This window comes from Melanerpes formicivorus, unplaced genomic scaffold (genome assembly GCF_026170545.1).
Source record: "Melanerpes formicivorus ecotype bairdi unplaced genomic scaffold, bMelFor1.0.p_v2 SCAF_1, whole genome shotgun sequence".
In the NCBI taxonomy this organism is placed as follows: Eukaryota; Metazoa; Chordata; class Aves; order Piciformes; family Picidae; genus Melanerpes; species Melanerpes formicivorus.
This window is the reverse complement of record NW_027142353.1, coordinates 63,622,025-63,638,449: the sequence shown is the minus strand read 5'-3', so window position 1 is coordinate 63,638,449 and position 16,425 is coordinate 63,622,025. Positions and strand designations below refer to the sequence as shown.

The 16,425-nt window shown below is 43.3% G+C and overlaps 1 protein-coding gene across 1 annotated transcript in view; it reads left to right on the top strand.

Annotated features, from left to right (window-relative positions):
* Positions 1-11,589, top strand: part of LOC137446196 (mastermind-like protein 2) — a 326,384-nt gene extending 314,795 nt beyond the window's left edge. The window contains 3 exon segments of the mRNA XM_068148619.1: positions 8,937-9,066; positions 10,943-11,103; positions 11,557-11,589. Coding sequence (XP_068004720.1) covers positions 8,937-9,066; positions 10,943-11,103; positions 11,557-11,589 — 324 coding nt within the window.
* The last annotated feature ends 4,836 nt before the right edge of the window (positions 11,590-16,425 follow it).

Genomic DNA, 16,425 nt, shown 5'->3' with positions numbered 1-16,425 from the left:
AGTAGTCATGAGGTCTTAGGTGACAGGTTGGACTTGATCTTTGACGTCTTTTCCAACTTTGTTGATTCTATGATTCTGTGATCATATTCAGTATTTCCTGGATGCTGGCTTGCTACCAGACAGAAAAGATAACGCCAGACCATCCAGCAGCCTATAGATGCTATGGATAGTAGGGGACTTCGGTGACAGGGAGTCTTTTCTCCAAAATGAGAGTAGTTGGACTTTTAGGTAGGCGAGTGCTGAGCTGTAAGCTTGAGAACAGCAGCACAGACCAGACGACCTACAGAGGTTCCTTCCAGCGATGAATGCAATGGATAACAAACAAAATGTTTAGGCTATATTCTAATTCCCCAAATGCAACAATGATTGCTCCCAGGGCTACTTCATATGCACAGGATGCAGTTTCAGAACCTCAGCAGAAAGCAGGGCACCTTCTAATTATCATAGAAAAGGCAAAATCTGCAGTGTTTAGTGAAGCACTTGGATATACTTGCTGATGTTAAAGGTACAGAGCCTTGAACTCCAGAATCTATAATGCACTTACTGAAATCAGAAGATATTCAGCTTTCTCAGGAATGGCAATGGGATAAATGGGTTTTTGATGGACTCTGGCTAAATGGCAAATAAACAGGAATTCAGATACATGCACTTGTAAAGAACATTGGAGTTTTGGGTTTGCATTTGCATTATCTGATGGCCTTCAACATCATTACTACCGACCCTATGATGAAAAGTGATGTCTGCAAACACAAATGAACATCAGGAAATAAGTGCTAGGAAAAAGGTTTCCTCCATATAAGTAATGCAAGGATGCTGACAAAGTTAATGTTTATTATGTTTGAATGCATGCATACATGCATTTATACATGAATGTGGATGACTAAAAGTAATAGCTTGAATGTATCTGAATTCATGCATTTTTATAGGTCTGTTAAAAGAACATGTGCTAGATAACATTCACCTTCACATGATAACAGAGAGCTTACACAGGCTTTTGGATTGTTAAGGTTCCAAACAAGAACTCTTTAGCAGGATTGTGATGGATTTGAGGTCATCAGTTCTGTGCTCAGTTAATGCAAAGCAGCACTTCTGTTGGCTTCAATGTTTTATGCTGTGTCAGGGTATGTTTCTTTAAGCATTTTCCAACTTTTTAGAGGTTGATTATTTTGCTCTTCTGAATGTTAAACATCAGGGTTCTATCATTATCCTAATGCATTCATCCAACAGTATGCAAAAATCAACAATTAATTTGTTGATGAAATAAATTGCTTTGATAAAAAATGATACTATTTTTAATGTTAGAAAATGTGTTCCTGAATCCTTTACTAAGCATAATAAGGAATCATTTTTTCAATCATAAGACCTGAAATATTTCTCATCCATCTTCAAAATGGGAGACCGTCCACACAGTGCATTATTATGTATTAATTATTGTGTGGTGCCCATCCACAAGAAGGGCTGGTTAGATGAGCCAGGGAATTATAGGCCTGTCAGCCTGACCTTAGTGCCAGGCAAGATCATGGAACAGGTCATCTTGAGTACAATCACACAGCACTTACAGGATGGCCAAGGGATCAGGCCCAACCAGCATGGATTTAGGAAGGGCAGGTCCTGCCTGACCAACCTGATCTCCTTCTATGGTGAGGTGACCCACCTGGTGCATGTGGGGAGACCTGTGGATGTAGTCTACCTGGACCTCAGCAAGGCTTTTGACACCGTGCCCCACAGCAAACTCCTGCCCAAGCTATCAGCCCATGGGTTGGACGGGAACACACTGCGATGGGGTAGGAACTGTCTGGATGGCCGAGCCCAGAGAGTGGTGGTGAATGGTGCCACATCCAGCTGGCAGCCAGGCACTAGTGGTGTGCCCCAAGGATCAGTGCTGGGCCCCATGCTCTTTAACATCTTTATTGATGATCTGGACGATGGCATTGAGTCTATCATCAGTAAATTTGCAGACGACACCAAGCTGGGGGCAGGAGTTGATCTGCTGGAGGGTAGAGAGGCTCTGCAGAGGGACCTTGACAGGCTGGGCAGATGGGCAGAGTCCAAGGGCATGAGATTGAACACATCCAAGTGCCGGGTTCTGCACATTGGCCACAACAACCCCATGCAGTGCGACAGGCTGGGGTCAGAGTGGCTGGAGAGCAGCCAGGCAGAGAGGGACCTGGGGGTGCTGGTCGATGGTAGGCTGAACATGAGGCAGCAGTGTGCCCAGGAGCCAAGAGGGCCAATGGCATCCTGGCCTGCATCAGGAACATTGTGGCCAGCAGGAGCAGGGAGGTCATTCTCCCCCTGTACGCTGCATTGGTTAGGCCACACCTTGAGTCCTGTGTCCAGTTCTGGGCCCCTCAGTTTAGGAAGGAGGTTGACTTGCTGGAGCGTGTCCAGAGAAGGGCAACAAAGTTGGTGAGGGGTTTGGAACACAGCCCTGTGAGGAGAGGCTGAGGGAGCTGGGGCTGCTTAGCCTGAGGAGACTCAGGCGAGGACCTTCTTGCTCTCTCGAACTCCCTGAAGGGATGTTGTAGACAGGTGGATGTTGGTCTCTTCTCCCAGGAGGGCAGCACCAGAACAAGAGGACAGAGTCTTAGGCTGCGCCAGGGGAGATTTAGGCTGGATGTTAGGAAGAAGTTCTATACAGAGAGAGTGATTGCCCATTGGAATGTGCTGCCCGGGGAGGTGGTGGAGTCACCATCATTGGAGGTGTTCAGGAGGAGACTTGATGGGGTGCTTGGTGCCATGGTTTAGTTGATTAGGTGGGTTGGATTGGTTGATGGGTTGGATGCGATGATCTTGAAGGTCTCTCCCAACCTGGTCTATTCTATTCTATTCTATTCTATTCTATTCTATTCTATTCTATTCTATTCTATTCTATTCTATTCTATTCTATTCTATTCTATTCTATTCTATTCTATTCCATATCTTTCAGTCAAATGTTGATGTAGAGACCTTTTTTTCCCCTGAAGAATGTGTTAGCAGATTTTTTTCATCTGCTCAGAAAACTGACTGAAGAAGAGAAAGCGTAGCAATGAAATAATTCACACCCAATCTTTAGGAAAAAAAAACAAACCCAAACAATCTATCTTAAATGATTATTTTTTGGAGCAAGAAACAGATTTTCATTAAACTTTAAAAAAGTAAAAATCAGCATATGGGAGTTTGTAAGCTAGAAAAAAAGACTACTTCTACAAATTGGTTGTCAGAAGATGTTAGAAACCTGTGAATTATGTTGTGTGAGCTATTCTTGAAAGAAGCTTAAAAACCTACCTGTGGCTCACTGTTTTCCTGGTTCAGCCTTCAGAGCATTTATTCTCCATCAATATTTGTGTCTTAGACTGGTAAATATTTGGGAAGAGCAGACTTTTTTTCTCCTTCAGAGTGAAATATCAAAATTCCTTTTGCATTGGACATAAAAGATATCATTCCAGAGACAGACTTCTTTCTATTTTATTTTCATATAACTGTGTGGGCTGGAAAAGATCATCAAGTCCAATCATTGACCTAACACTGCAATGGCCATTAAACCACATCCCAAACTGCTGTGTCTACACATTTTTTCAACATCTCCAGTGACTCCATCACCTCCCTGGGCAGCCTATTCCAATACCTGACTACTTTTTCAGTAAAGAAAATTTCCCTAATGTCCAATCTAAACCGTCCCTGGTGCCACTTGAGGCTATTTCCTCTCATTCTAGAACTTGATACTCAGGAGAAGAGACCAACACATACCTCACTGCAACCTCCTATTGGGTAGTTGTAGAGAGAGCAAGAAGGTCTCCCCTCAGCTTCCTCCACACTAGACAACCTCAGTTCCCTTAACCTCACTGTCCTTCTCTGGACATGCTCCAGCCTGGAGAAGAGGAGACTCAGGGGTGACCTTATCACTCTCTACAACTACCTGAAGGGAGGTTGTAGACAGGCTGATGATGGTCTCTTCTCCCAGGCACCCAGTACCAGAACAAGAGGACACAGTCTCAGGCTGCACCAGGGGAGGTTCAGGTTGGATGTTAGGAAGAAGTTCTATACAGAAAGAGTGATTGCGCTATGGAATGGGTTGCCCGGGGAGGTGGTGGAGTCGCCGTCATTGAAGGTGTTCAGAAGGAGACTTGATGGGGTGCTTGGTGCCATGGGTTAGCTGTTTGGGTGGGTTGGATTGGTTGATGGGTTGGACACGATGATCTTGAAGGTCTCTTCCAACCTGGTTTGGTTTATTCTAATAAAGGTTTATTATTCTAACTCATAGAATCACAGAATTGCTAAGGTTGGAAAAGACCTCAGAGATCATTGAGTCCAAGCTGTCACCCCACACCTCATGGTGACTAAACCATGGCTTCAAATGCCATGTCCATCCCCTTTTTGAACACCTCCAGGGACGGTGATTCCACTACCTCCCTGGGCAAAACCTCAATGTCCTTGTGCTGAGCGTCCCAAAACTCTCAATAGCAGTGCTGAGTACAGGGGCATTTTGGTCATGCTCTTACCTGCTTGAAACTACAATGCATAGAGAAAAAGAAATAATTTTTAAAAATTAAATGAAGTCATAGTAAAACTGGGATCTCTTTTATGAGGAGCTGCTATCTTGTCAGTATTCAAAGGTAAAGTTGAATAGAATAGAATAGAATAGAATAGAATAGAATAGAATAGAATAGAATAGAATAGAATAGAATAGAATAGAATAGAATAGAATAGAATTAACCATAAAATATGCTGATGTCTTTCACCTGGAATATATTAGTCATTAAGGATTCAACACAGTGTTAGACATTAACAAAATATTAAAATAATTGACAAATCTTTTATTTAGAATAAAACCTTTATTTAGAATAAACCAAACCAGATTGGAAGAGACCTTCAAGATCATCAAGTCCAACCCATCAACCAATCCAACCCACCTAAACAACTAACTCATGGCACCAAGCACCCCATCAAGTCTCCTCCTGAACACTTTACCTAACTTTTAAATGGCTAAACTTGGCAAGGAATAGGAACATTTAATAATGGTTTGATCTGTTCAGCTGTATCATAGAATCATAGAATCAATAAGGTTGGAAGAGACCTCAAAAATCACCAAGTCCAGCCTATCACCCAACACCTCATGACTAACTAAACTATGGCTTCAAGTGCCACATCCAATCCCTTTTTGAACACCTCCAGGGATGGTGACTCCACCACCTCCCTGGGCAGCACATTCTAATGACTAACAACTCTCTCTGTGAAGAACTTTCTCCTCACCTCCAGCCTAAACTGCCCCTGGTGCAGCTTGAGACTATGTGCTCTTGCTCTGGTGCTGGTTGCCTGAGAGAAGTGACCAAACCCCTCCTGGCTACACCCTCCCTTCAGGTAGTTGTAGCCAGCAATAAGGTCTCCCCTGAGCCGCCTCTTCTCCAGGCTGGTTAGAGAGGAAAAGTAGCTTTGTGGAAATGTAACCTCTCAGCACAACCTGAAACCAATCAAGAATCTGGAAGCATCTTGGTAATCTTTGCAAACTTAGAGGGGTTAATTGAAGTGGGACCTGGAGTCCGTTCCAGATCCAGAAAGTGCATCCCAAATGAATGTCACATGCTAGCAGAACAAGGTATTTATTAAAGGAGTTGATATTTCATAGGAAATGAAGGGCTTTTTTAAATGGAAAAATTGGCTTTAAGCTACATAGATTTCTAAAGGAAAAGTAATAGTTATGTATTTTTTTTTAATTTTTAATAGGTTTTAGGTTACTGTTTTCTAACAAAAAGTGAACACTTTTCTGGTGGGCCTTTGTCAGGGTTTGATGGTGTGGTGGTTTGTTAGTGTGATTTCAAAGTGCAAAAAAAAACCTCAGGTGACTTACACCAGTGGGTTCACTTCAATCAACAGTAAAGCTTAATTGTTTGCCCATAGGAGGTAGAGAAATATGAGAGGGGAAAGGTAGAGGGCCTTGAAAAGGGGAAAGGGAAAGTGGTCTATGGCTACAAATAGGTCTGTGGTGACAGGTTGGACTTGATGATCTTTGAGGTCTCTTCCAACCTTAGGAATACTGAATACTGAATACTGAAAAATGCAAGGGTCCAAAGGCATCTTTCTGGACCTGGGTCCAGTCCAGCTGGTCCTTCTTGATCTTGGTAGGGAAAGCTTTTATTTGAAGCCTTCTTCTTGTTACTTCTTGTTTTAACCTGCTGCAAAACCTTTTCCTGTTGAAAAGCCTGTTACTTCTTCAGAACTTACCCATTGCTAGGGAGGCATCTTTTATAATCAATATCACACCTGTTGATGTCCTAACTCCACCTCTTTCCACTCCTCCTGTCCCCCATGAGTAAGGCTTCCATGCTTTGCCCAAGGAGGATTGAACAAGGGGTGGTCTGGGCCCAAGGAAGCATGCCCACGGTGTGGTCTGCCTTGGAGGCAGGTAGCCTCAGGTCAGGACTTGTGTTTTCATATTATAATGACATTAGAATGATCAGAGTTCATTAAAGTTCCTGGTTCCCTTGGCAATGCCAGGACATCAGTCTCTCTTGACTGCAGTTCCATTCCTCTGTTTCAAAGTGATAAGTGCAATCAGTGGGCATCCAGATCTCTCCCACAGAACCTGCCCCTGAAAAATCATGGAGATCACATTCCAGTGCACAGGCCCAGTCACTTAATCAGTAGCTTAATCATTAACTGCAAAAATTCATGCTAAGATTCTAGCCTAGATTTCATTCCAGGTCCTTGGGGTAAGGGTGTCCTGTTTCCAGATGACAACGATGAGACAGATAGTGCTCTTCAGACTGCTTCTTACAGCATTCTGAGTGGTAGTCAGTAAAGAAAGGGGAAAAAAAAGGAATTCCGCAATTAACAACTATGATAGGGCAAAATATTATGTTGGAGAAAGTTGGAGTGGGGCATCAGTGTCTTGGTCCAGAGAGGGAAATAGACTCGGTTCTTTTGAATATTCCCGTGTTATGAAATTAGAGGCACAAACGAGGCCAAAATAACAACAGCCCTCAAGGCTATTTATTAACAGAATAAAGTGGGTGGATCAGAAGGAGAGAGAGAGAGAAAAAATAGAGAGAGAGAAGAGGGAGAAAGAAGAGGAAAGGAATCATATTACCACACCCCTCCCCCCCCCAAGATGGTTTGGGTCTGTGGAGGAAGGGTGCTGCCGCTTGGGTGTGGAGGAGAGTCACCATCCCTGGAGGTGTTCAAGAGGGGATTAGACATGGCACTTGGTGCTGTGGTTTAGTAGTCATGAGATCTTGGGTGACAGGCTGGACTTGATGGCCCTTGAGGTCTTTTCCAATCTTACTGATTCTATGATTCTGTGAGTCTATGATTCATCCTTGTTGCCTGTGCTGTCCTCTGCTGGCAGAGGGGAGGGAGAGGTCCCGAAGTCCAAGTCCAAGCCCTTCTCTGAGCAGCCTCTTCAGCTCCATAACTTGAAGCAGGTGGAACTTAGGACATGGAGAGAGGCTTATTCCTGGTCTGCTTTTTCCAGGCTACATGGTGATGACTCTGTCCTTTTCTTTCCTGGTACTCTCCTCGTTTTTCTTCAGAGCAGCATTGCCCAGGCATTTTCCTTCTCCCAAGCCAGTAGTTGCTCAGATCTTTTATACAATTTTTTAGGTACGTGTCCAGGTGGTGAATGTGCATTTTCCAGAGAGTATGGATAGCAGTAGCCTCTGCCCATTATCTCCAGGGCAGCTGCAGTCTGGTGAGCAATCATCCTCCCTTTCTGGGGTAGCTGATGGGTAGAGATGATCTTGTCTACGTGCATTCTAGAGAGTCATTATCCAGTGGCATCTACCCAGCTATTGTCTGGGCAAGAAGCAAAGGTGATTTTATCTTTTGTTGAGTCACATCCAGAGAGCCAAGATTTAGTCTCTCACAATCAGTTGTCAATGTTTCTGTTATATAATGTGAAAAAAGAAAAAGAATCATTTTAATCAGAACCCCCATAAATTTGGCAGCAGTTACATAAGGAAAGTTATTCAGGAATCTGCAAGGAAAGTTTTGCAGAAGAAAGTGACAGATGCTGCTTTTTGAAGGTTGGTTTGCTTTGTTTTTTGTGTTCTTTTTTTTAAAGTCCTATGGTTTATTTTTGAAATTGTTCTTGGCACTGTAAAATGTTTCTGAGGCTCATGAAAGGGTTTAAAATAAGAGAATCAGACAGATTTTCTGATATTTTCCCAGTCTAAATTGGGCATTAATCTTGTGATTGGAACCCTATCATCTTATGTACAAACAACAGGTGGTGAGAGATAGCAAGTTCTTCAATTAGAAATAACATCTCTCTTCCCTTCCCTACAATTTTAGAGATATTCCCAAGCAGTCACTTAAGTCTGTCAACTAAACTGGCATAAGAATTACACACCAGAAGAGATAAATAGTCCATCTAGCCTGCCTTCCTGTCTCTGACAGTGGCTCGTGCCAGATGTTTCACAGGAAGGTAAAATACCCACATAATGCACCTGATTGTGTAACATTATGCCATGAGATGAAGCCTCCTGTCTGTCCCCAGCTGGTGATCATCTTAAGTCTGAAATAAAGGCTGTTTGCCCTATATTTTGAGCCTAGTTAGTGTAATTATAAGCCATATTCTTATTCATGTAAATGCCTAATCATTTTTTAAAGTGTACTAAACTGATTTTGCCTCTTAGATCTTAATGTCTTCTTTCAAGTTCTGCCTTTTCAAGTATGCAGATTTGCTGACTGCACTCCAAGGGGCTGTGGCAGCACGTTTTGGCTGGCTTGGGCTCCCTGATTCCCAGAGAGCTGCTGTGAGCAGGCATGCTACCCTGTTCCATAGTACCACAGAATGATAGTGGTTGGATGGGACCTCTGGAGTTCATCTAGTCCAGCCCCTACTGATGATTCTGACACTGAACCCCTGGAGAGGATACAGCATTGTTCTCTCATGCAGACATCCACTTCATTGTCTTTCTGTGGCATCCAAATGCCACATTCTGTCCTTTCCCTTCTAGGTGCCCAAGACCTTATGTGCATTAAGGTGGACTGCAGTTACTTTTGACCACTGGACTGAAGGAGAAGAGGTATTTGATGAATCCTTATCTCTCCCAGCTGTAGACAGTCAAGCAGAATTCAGCAGACAAGGTAAGGTGAACAAAGTAAATATTTTAAAAGAGCTGACAGTCTTTTGGAGAAACTAACATTTGTTTTCATAATTCTGTATTCTTTTTGGACTCACCATAGAACCTCTGTAGGCGTCTGAAGAATAAGATATTTCTGCACTGGTTAGGCCACACCTTGAGTACTGTGTCCAGTTCTGGGCCCCTCAGTTTAGGAAAGATTTTGACTTGCTGTAATGTGTCTAAAGAAGGGCAACAAAGCCCTGTGAAGAGACGATGAGGGAGCTGGGGTTGCTTATCCTGGAGAAGAGGAGGCTCAGGGGAGACCTTATTGCTCTCTACAACTACCTGAAGGGAGGTTGCAGACAGGCAGGGGCTGATCTCTTCTTCCAGGCAACCAGCAACAGAACAAGAGGACACAGTCTCAAGCTGCTCCAGGGGAGGTTCAGACTGGATGTTAGGAAGAAAGTCTACACAGAGAGAATGATTGGCCATTGGAATGTGCTGTCCAGGGAGGTGGTGGAGTCACCATCATTGGAGGTGTTTAGGAGGAGACTTGATGGGGTGCTTGATTACATGGTTTGGTTGATTAGGTGGTGTTGGATGATAGGTTGGACACAAAGATCTCAAAGGTCTCCCCCAACCTGGTCTATTCTATTCTATTCTATTCTATTCTATTCTATTCTATTCTATTCTATTCTATTCTATTCTATTCTATTCTATTCTATTCTATTCTTAAAGATGGACAGAGCAAGAAACTGAGTTAAATCCAATTTTTCTGTGCTTCATTACTCTTTTGTTAATAAGCTCACAAACCTCAAAAGGTCATGTCCCCCTTGAACAGGTGCCCAACAGGCACTGGCATGAAATCCTCAACACTTCTAAACAGAAATTAAAAGAAAAAATCCTTCTGAGCTGACTGACCTTCATGCTCACCCTGAAACCTATAAAATGTCATCAAGGGAGGTAGTTCAGTAGAAAGATAATATGGGATAAATACCATAAAATCAAAGGTCAATTCTTGTTGGAAGGCACCTCAGTTGGACTCAAGACCAACCTCTTGCTGATAGCAGGGTCAGCTATGAGGTCAGGCAAGGTTACTCTGAGTTTTATACAGTCAGGCCTTGAAAGCTTCTGAAGCCAGAGACCACATAACACCTCTTGGCAACCTCTTTCACTTGGCTGTCCATGCAGGCAATAAAGTTTTCCTTATATCCAGTCTGAACTCTTCTTTCAGTTTATGTCCCCAAAATTTGTCTCCACAATACTGTAACCAGCACATAGAAGAGGAAAGACTATGCCCAGTGCCACCCAAAAAGCAGATGTTAAACCTCTAGGACATGTTCATAATAGTGGCAAAAGGTGAAAACTCTAATGAGCCAATTTAGACTCATTAAGCTGTATCCACAGCAGGAGGAACAAGGTGCCCTCAGGAGATTTCTGTCCTTCCCCATTTTTCACAGAGTTAGCCTAGATTTGTGGTGTTCTGCAGTAATAAGACAGGGAACAATGGATACAAACTTGATCATACAAGGTTTCACCTCAACATGAGGAGAAACTTCTTTGCAGTGAGGGTGGCAGAGCGTTGGAACAAGCTGCCCAGAGGGGCTGTGGCATCTCCTCCTCTGGAAACTTTCAAAACCCACTGGGATGCATTCCTGTGCAACCTACCCTAATTGATCCTGCATTTGGCAGGGTGGTTGGACTCGCTCATCTCTGAAGGTCCTTTCCAATCCCTACCATTCTGTGATTCTGTGATTTCATCAGCCTTGATCAAGATATTAATCATGATTTTTTTTTTTTGTCTAATTTGAGATGAGTCTCATACTTACAGAAGATAATGGCTCTGAGCACTTAGGAATCCCTTTAGATAAGCTGGTGTAGATTACTACACCATTCAGATATTCATGAGAGAAGGCAAGGAGGAAGGAACCCCATGTACCAGTATATCTTGGAGCCTGATCTGCTGGAGAGCAGTGAAGGGGAAAAGGACCTGGGGGTCCTAGTGAATGGAAGCCTGACCATGAGCCAGCTATATGTTCTTGTGGCCAAGAAGCCAATGGTATCCTGGGTTGTACTAGAAGGGGTGTAGTTAGTAGGTCGAGAAAGGTTCTCCTCCCCCTCTACTCTGCCTTGGTGAGGCCACATCTGGAATATTGTGTCCAGTTCTGGGCCCCTCAGTTCAAGGACAGGGAACTGCTTGAAAGAGTCCAGCACAGAGCCAAGGAAATGATTAAAGGAGTGGAACATCTTCCTTACAAGGACAGTCTGAGGGAGCTGGGGCTCTTCAGCTTGGAGGAGACTAAGGGGTGACATCATTAATGTTTATAAATATGAAAAGGGTTGTGACCGTTTGAGGCTGTCCCTTTAAGAAAGGGGACATTGTTGTTGAATGTTTGTGAATGAAAGACAGATCTAAACTATTTTCGTTGGTAGATTGGGAGAAAGCACCTTTTGAACTGGGAGTACAGCAGTTCTCTGGTCAGTCCTGCACTTTCCTTCTTCCCCTTTGCAGCCTGCAGCTTTCTGGGCTTTCGGCCAGACTTGACCTTGAAGCTGATAAAAAAAGTGAGGCCTCTACTAACAAATTCTGCTTAAATTAACAGTTTCTCTTTTTCTCTTTCTAACCCTCTCCGGGGAAAGGGGGAGAGAAGGGGGAGCAGGGGTAGGGAACCCCCCTCATCAGAGGAGGGAACCCTCATTTCTGTGTGACTTTGTTGTATATTTCTGTATATATTGTCAATACTGTAAATTCTGTATATATTTCCCTGCGTTCCCTAAACTGCTTTGTAAATATACAGCACAAACTCCTTTGCTAATCCGGCTGTGCATTTTTTTTTCCTTTCAATTTTCTTCCCTCTACTCACAGCGGGGGGAGAAGGCCCGGCCTTTCCCCCAACCCTACGACAAGGGTGAGTTCCAAGAGAGTGGAGCCAGGCTCTTCTTGGCAGTGCCCAATGACAGGACAAGGGGCAATGGTTGGAAGTGGAAGACACAGGAATTCCATGGAAACAGAAGGAAGAACTTTTTCACTGTGTGGGTGACAGAACACTGGAGCAGGCTGCCCAGGGGGCTTGTGGAGTCTCCCTCTCTGGAGATATTCAAAACCTGCCTGGATGCATTCCTGTGCGATCTGGTATAGGTGATCCTGCTCTGGCAGGGGGGTTGGACTAGCTGATCTTTCGAGGTCCCTTCCAGCCCCTAACATTCTGTGATTCTGTGAAGGCCTGACTTGGATAAGATTTACAGAACTAGAGACTGTATTGATTCCTACCGCTAGGCTGCTCTAACAAAGCTGACTTTTAATCCCAGTGTGAAGGTATGTTTATTGGTTTTTAAATAGAATGCTTCAGTGTTAATGAACTCATCAATATAAAATTACATTGACTCTCGTTATAATCAGTTTGTTTTATTAAACAGGCATTTGCCTTTCCTTAAATCCATTTTATTTTCTGTATATATCAGCATGAATGAATACAGCAAATAGCACCTAGTACAGCTTAACTGGAAGTCATGTATTTTCATTGGAGCATCTATACATGCTTTAATTACATGCAAGTCAGCAGAAGAAAGTCTGTTGGAACTTTCCTGGATAAGTCTGGTAAATCATGGCTGCTCTGAATCTGCTATGCTTAGTGCTTTGCAAGTGTTGCAAACAGTTGTGAAATTCAAATAGCTCTTGATTTCAGCAGAGTTTTATTACTTAATTTCTCTGACATGGGCAGTGACTGGCTGGAAAGCAGCCCTGAGGAGAGAGACTTGGAGGTGCTGGTGGATGAGAAACTCAACATGAGCTCTCAATGTGCACTTGCAGCCCGCAAAGCCAATCAGATCCTGAACTGCAGCAAGAGAAGTGTGGCCAGCAGGGCAAGGGAGCTGATTCTCCCCCTCTACTCAGCTCTGGGGAGACCCCACCTGGAGTACTGTGTCCAGTTCTGGAGCCCCTATTACAAGAGGGATATGGAGGTGCTGGAAGGTGTCCAGAGAAGGGCCACGAGGATGATCAGAGGGCTGGAGCACCTCTCCTATGAGGACAGACTGAAGGAGTTGGGGCTGTTCAGTCTGGAGAAGAGAAGGCTCCCAGGTGACCTGATTGTGGCCTTCCAGTATCTGAAGGGGGCCTACAAGAAGGCTGGGGAGGGACTTCTCAGGATCTCAGGTAGTGATAGGACTAGGGGGAATGGAATGAAGCTGGAGGTGGGGAGATTGAGGCTGGAGGTGAGGAGGAAGTTCTTCCCCATGAGAGTGGTGAAGCCCTGGAATGGGTTGTCCAGGGAGGTGGTTGGGGCCCTGTCCCTGGAGGTGTTTAAGCCCAGGCTGGCTGAGGCTCTGGCCAGGCTGATGTAGTGTGGGGTGTCCCTGCCCATGGCAGGGAGGTTGGAACTAGATGATCCTTGTGGTCCCTTCCAACCCTGACTGATACTGTGATACTACTACTATGACATTAGTTATATACAAAAGCAAAAAACCTGCAGTTAAGTTTGAAACCCACAAGGCATCAAAGTTGATTTGACTTAAGCATATGCAGGGCTTGTAGATGAATAATTCAGAAGTGCCCCTAATTTGTCATTAACAGATGAAAAATGTCTATCAAATCAAGCTTCTCCTACATCCTGCTATAGAGTATCACATGTAGGTCATGATGTCTCATGTCATGATTACAATATCTCTGATTATGATGCACGTTAATGATTACCTATGGTGAACTAGGATGTGAAATGCCAGTCTCAGAGATGTCTTTTCCTAGACCTGAGTTTCCCCACAGAAAACAGGGACTTCTTGTCAGCAGAAAATAAAGACCTTTCTTGTTGAAATGTTAGAACCAACCTTTCAGTTGTAGAACTGCTACAGTTCAAAAATGTATCATCTTTTGCATGAAATTTAATTTTTAGTCTGTTATTTTCCATTTCCCACAAGGAAAACAATATTATCCAAAGAAATGTTGAATTTTATGCTATAAATGTATTATATTGTATAATTGCATATAATACTGCACATACAATAATATATAATATTGGGGAGACCTTATTGCTGGCTACAGCTACCGGAAGAGAGGTTGTAGCCAGGAGGGGGTTGGTCTCTACTCCCAGGCAACCAGCACCAGAACAAGAGGACACAGTCTCATACTGTGCCAGGGGAAGTTTAGGCTGCAGTTGAGGAGAAAGTCCTTCACATGGACAGTTGTTAGCCATTGGAATATGCTGCCCAGGGAGGTGGTGGAGTCACCATCTCTGGAGGTGTTCAAGAGGGGATTGGATGTGGCACTTAGTGCCATGGTTTAGTAGTCATGAGGTGTTGGTTGACAGGTTGGACTTGATGATCTTTGAGGTCTCTTCCAACCTTATTGATTCTATGAGTCTATGATTCCATATTTTCTAAATAGACATTTTGGCATGTATAAATGGAACAGTCTTTTACTGAGAATAATAATCATAAAATATGTCCATCTGGAAGAGACTTTAAAGATCATCTAGTCCAACCCTTGACCCTGTTTAGGGTCAATTTTAAACCACATCCCTAAGTGCCAGGTCCAAACACTGCTTAAACATCTGCAGGGATGGCGACTTCATCACCGCCCTGGGCAGATCATTCCAATGTTTAATAACCTTCTCTGTCAAGAAATATTTCCTAGCAGACAGCCTGAAGCTCCCTTGGTGCAGCTTGAGACCAGTTCCTCTAGTCTTGTCACTTGACACCAAGAAGAAGAGGCTGGCCCTTCCTCTCTTCAACCTGACTTCAGGTAGTCACAGTATCACAGTATCACCAAGGTTGGGAGAGACCTTGAGGATCATCGAGTCCAAATTGTCACCACAGACCTCATGACTAGACCATGGCATCAAGTGCCATGTCCAATCCCCTCTTGAACACCTCCAGGGATGGTGACTCCACCACCTCCCTGGGCAGCACATTCCAATGACGAATGACTCGCTCGGTGAAGAACTTTCTCCTCACCTCGAGCCCAAACTTCTCCTGGCGCAGCTTGAGAGTGATGTGGTCTCCCCTCAGCCTGCTCTGCTCCATAATCTTCCTTTCTGTAGATGTGTTCCCCTGAAGCAGAGAAATAGCATCCCTCTGAAATTGACTATTTTATTTTCTCAACACAAGAAGACACTTCCGTATTGTGAGGGTGAGGGAGAACTGGAACAGGCTGCCCAGAGGGGTTGTGGAGTCTCCTTCTCTGGAGACTTTCAAAACCCACCTGGATGTGCTTTGTGGCCTGCCATAGGTGATCCTGCTTTGGCAGCTGGATTGGACTCAATGATCTCTGGAGGCCCCTTCCAACCTCTAACATTCTGTGATTCTGTGACTCTGTAATTTCTTATCCATATTTGCATAAGATGCCTACAGTTCACCAATTTCTTAGCTACTTCCTCATTTCCTCTTCTCATTTTCAGTATCTTAGAACTTGCTAAAAGCAATGCAGTAAAACATTTATAAATTATATTGATCAAGTATGACTGATTTACGTTTGAATTTAGGGGGTGTGCATGTGTGTGATTGAAAGCCAGCTGGAACTCAAATATATGTAAGCAAATTCTGAAAACACTTATTTATATACATACATATATATATGCAGCATCTATTTATATATGGATCTTTCCCCATAAATTACAAAGTAGACTCTGGAATGTTATGTGCAGATTTCTCATGTATAATGGAAATATGAAACCATATTTCGTAGTCGCGGACAGGGATGGATAAAGCTGTGACATTCATAGAAAATAACAGAAACCACTGGAGGTTCAACACCTGCTACAGAGTACTTGCTGCACTGAGCACTGCTAAGAAAGCTATTACAACCCTCATATCCTGCCATGGTAAATCTCCTTCTGAATCAAAATAGCTGTGGAGAGTCTCTTGAAATGAGTATTTGATTGATTTAGTTTGTCAGAGAAAAGGCAATCCTTGTTCCACCCATCAGTAAGGAGAGAGAGCCTTTTCTCTCAAGCCAGGAAAACAAAATGTTTCCCTCTGGTTTTGGTGGGAAAAGAAGTGTTGTACTTCCATTAATTTCTATTAATTTTTCTATAAACCTCTTTTCATAAATGTATATTATTGCTCAATGCAGGCCCTTCAGTTAGTCAAAGGTAGCAGAGCTCCAGTGATATCAATAGGCAAAGCTGATATGCATCAGCCTAGAGTATAGACAAAAAGGCAAAAAATCAATAGTGAATCAACCCTTTATTATTCTTTAATCTGTGGTATCATTAATGAGGTAAAATAGAACAGAACAGCATAGCATCTCATAGCATAGCATAGCATAGCGTAGCATAGCATAGCATAGCACAGCATAGAATTGAATAGAATAGAATTGAATAGAATTGAATTGAATTGAATTGAATTGAATTGAATTGAATTGAATTGAATTGAATTGAATTGAATT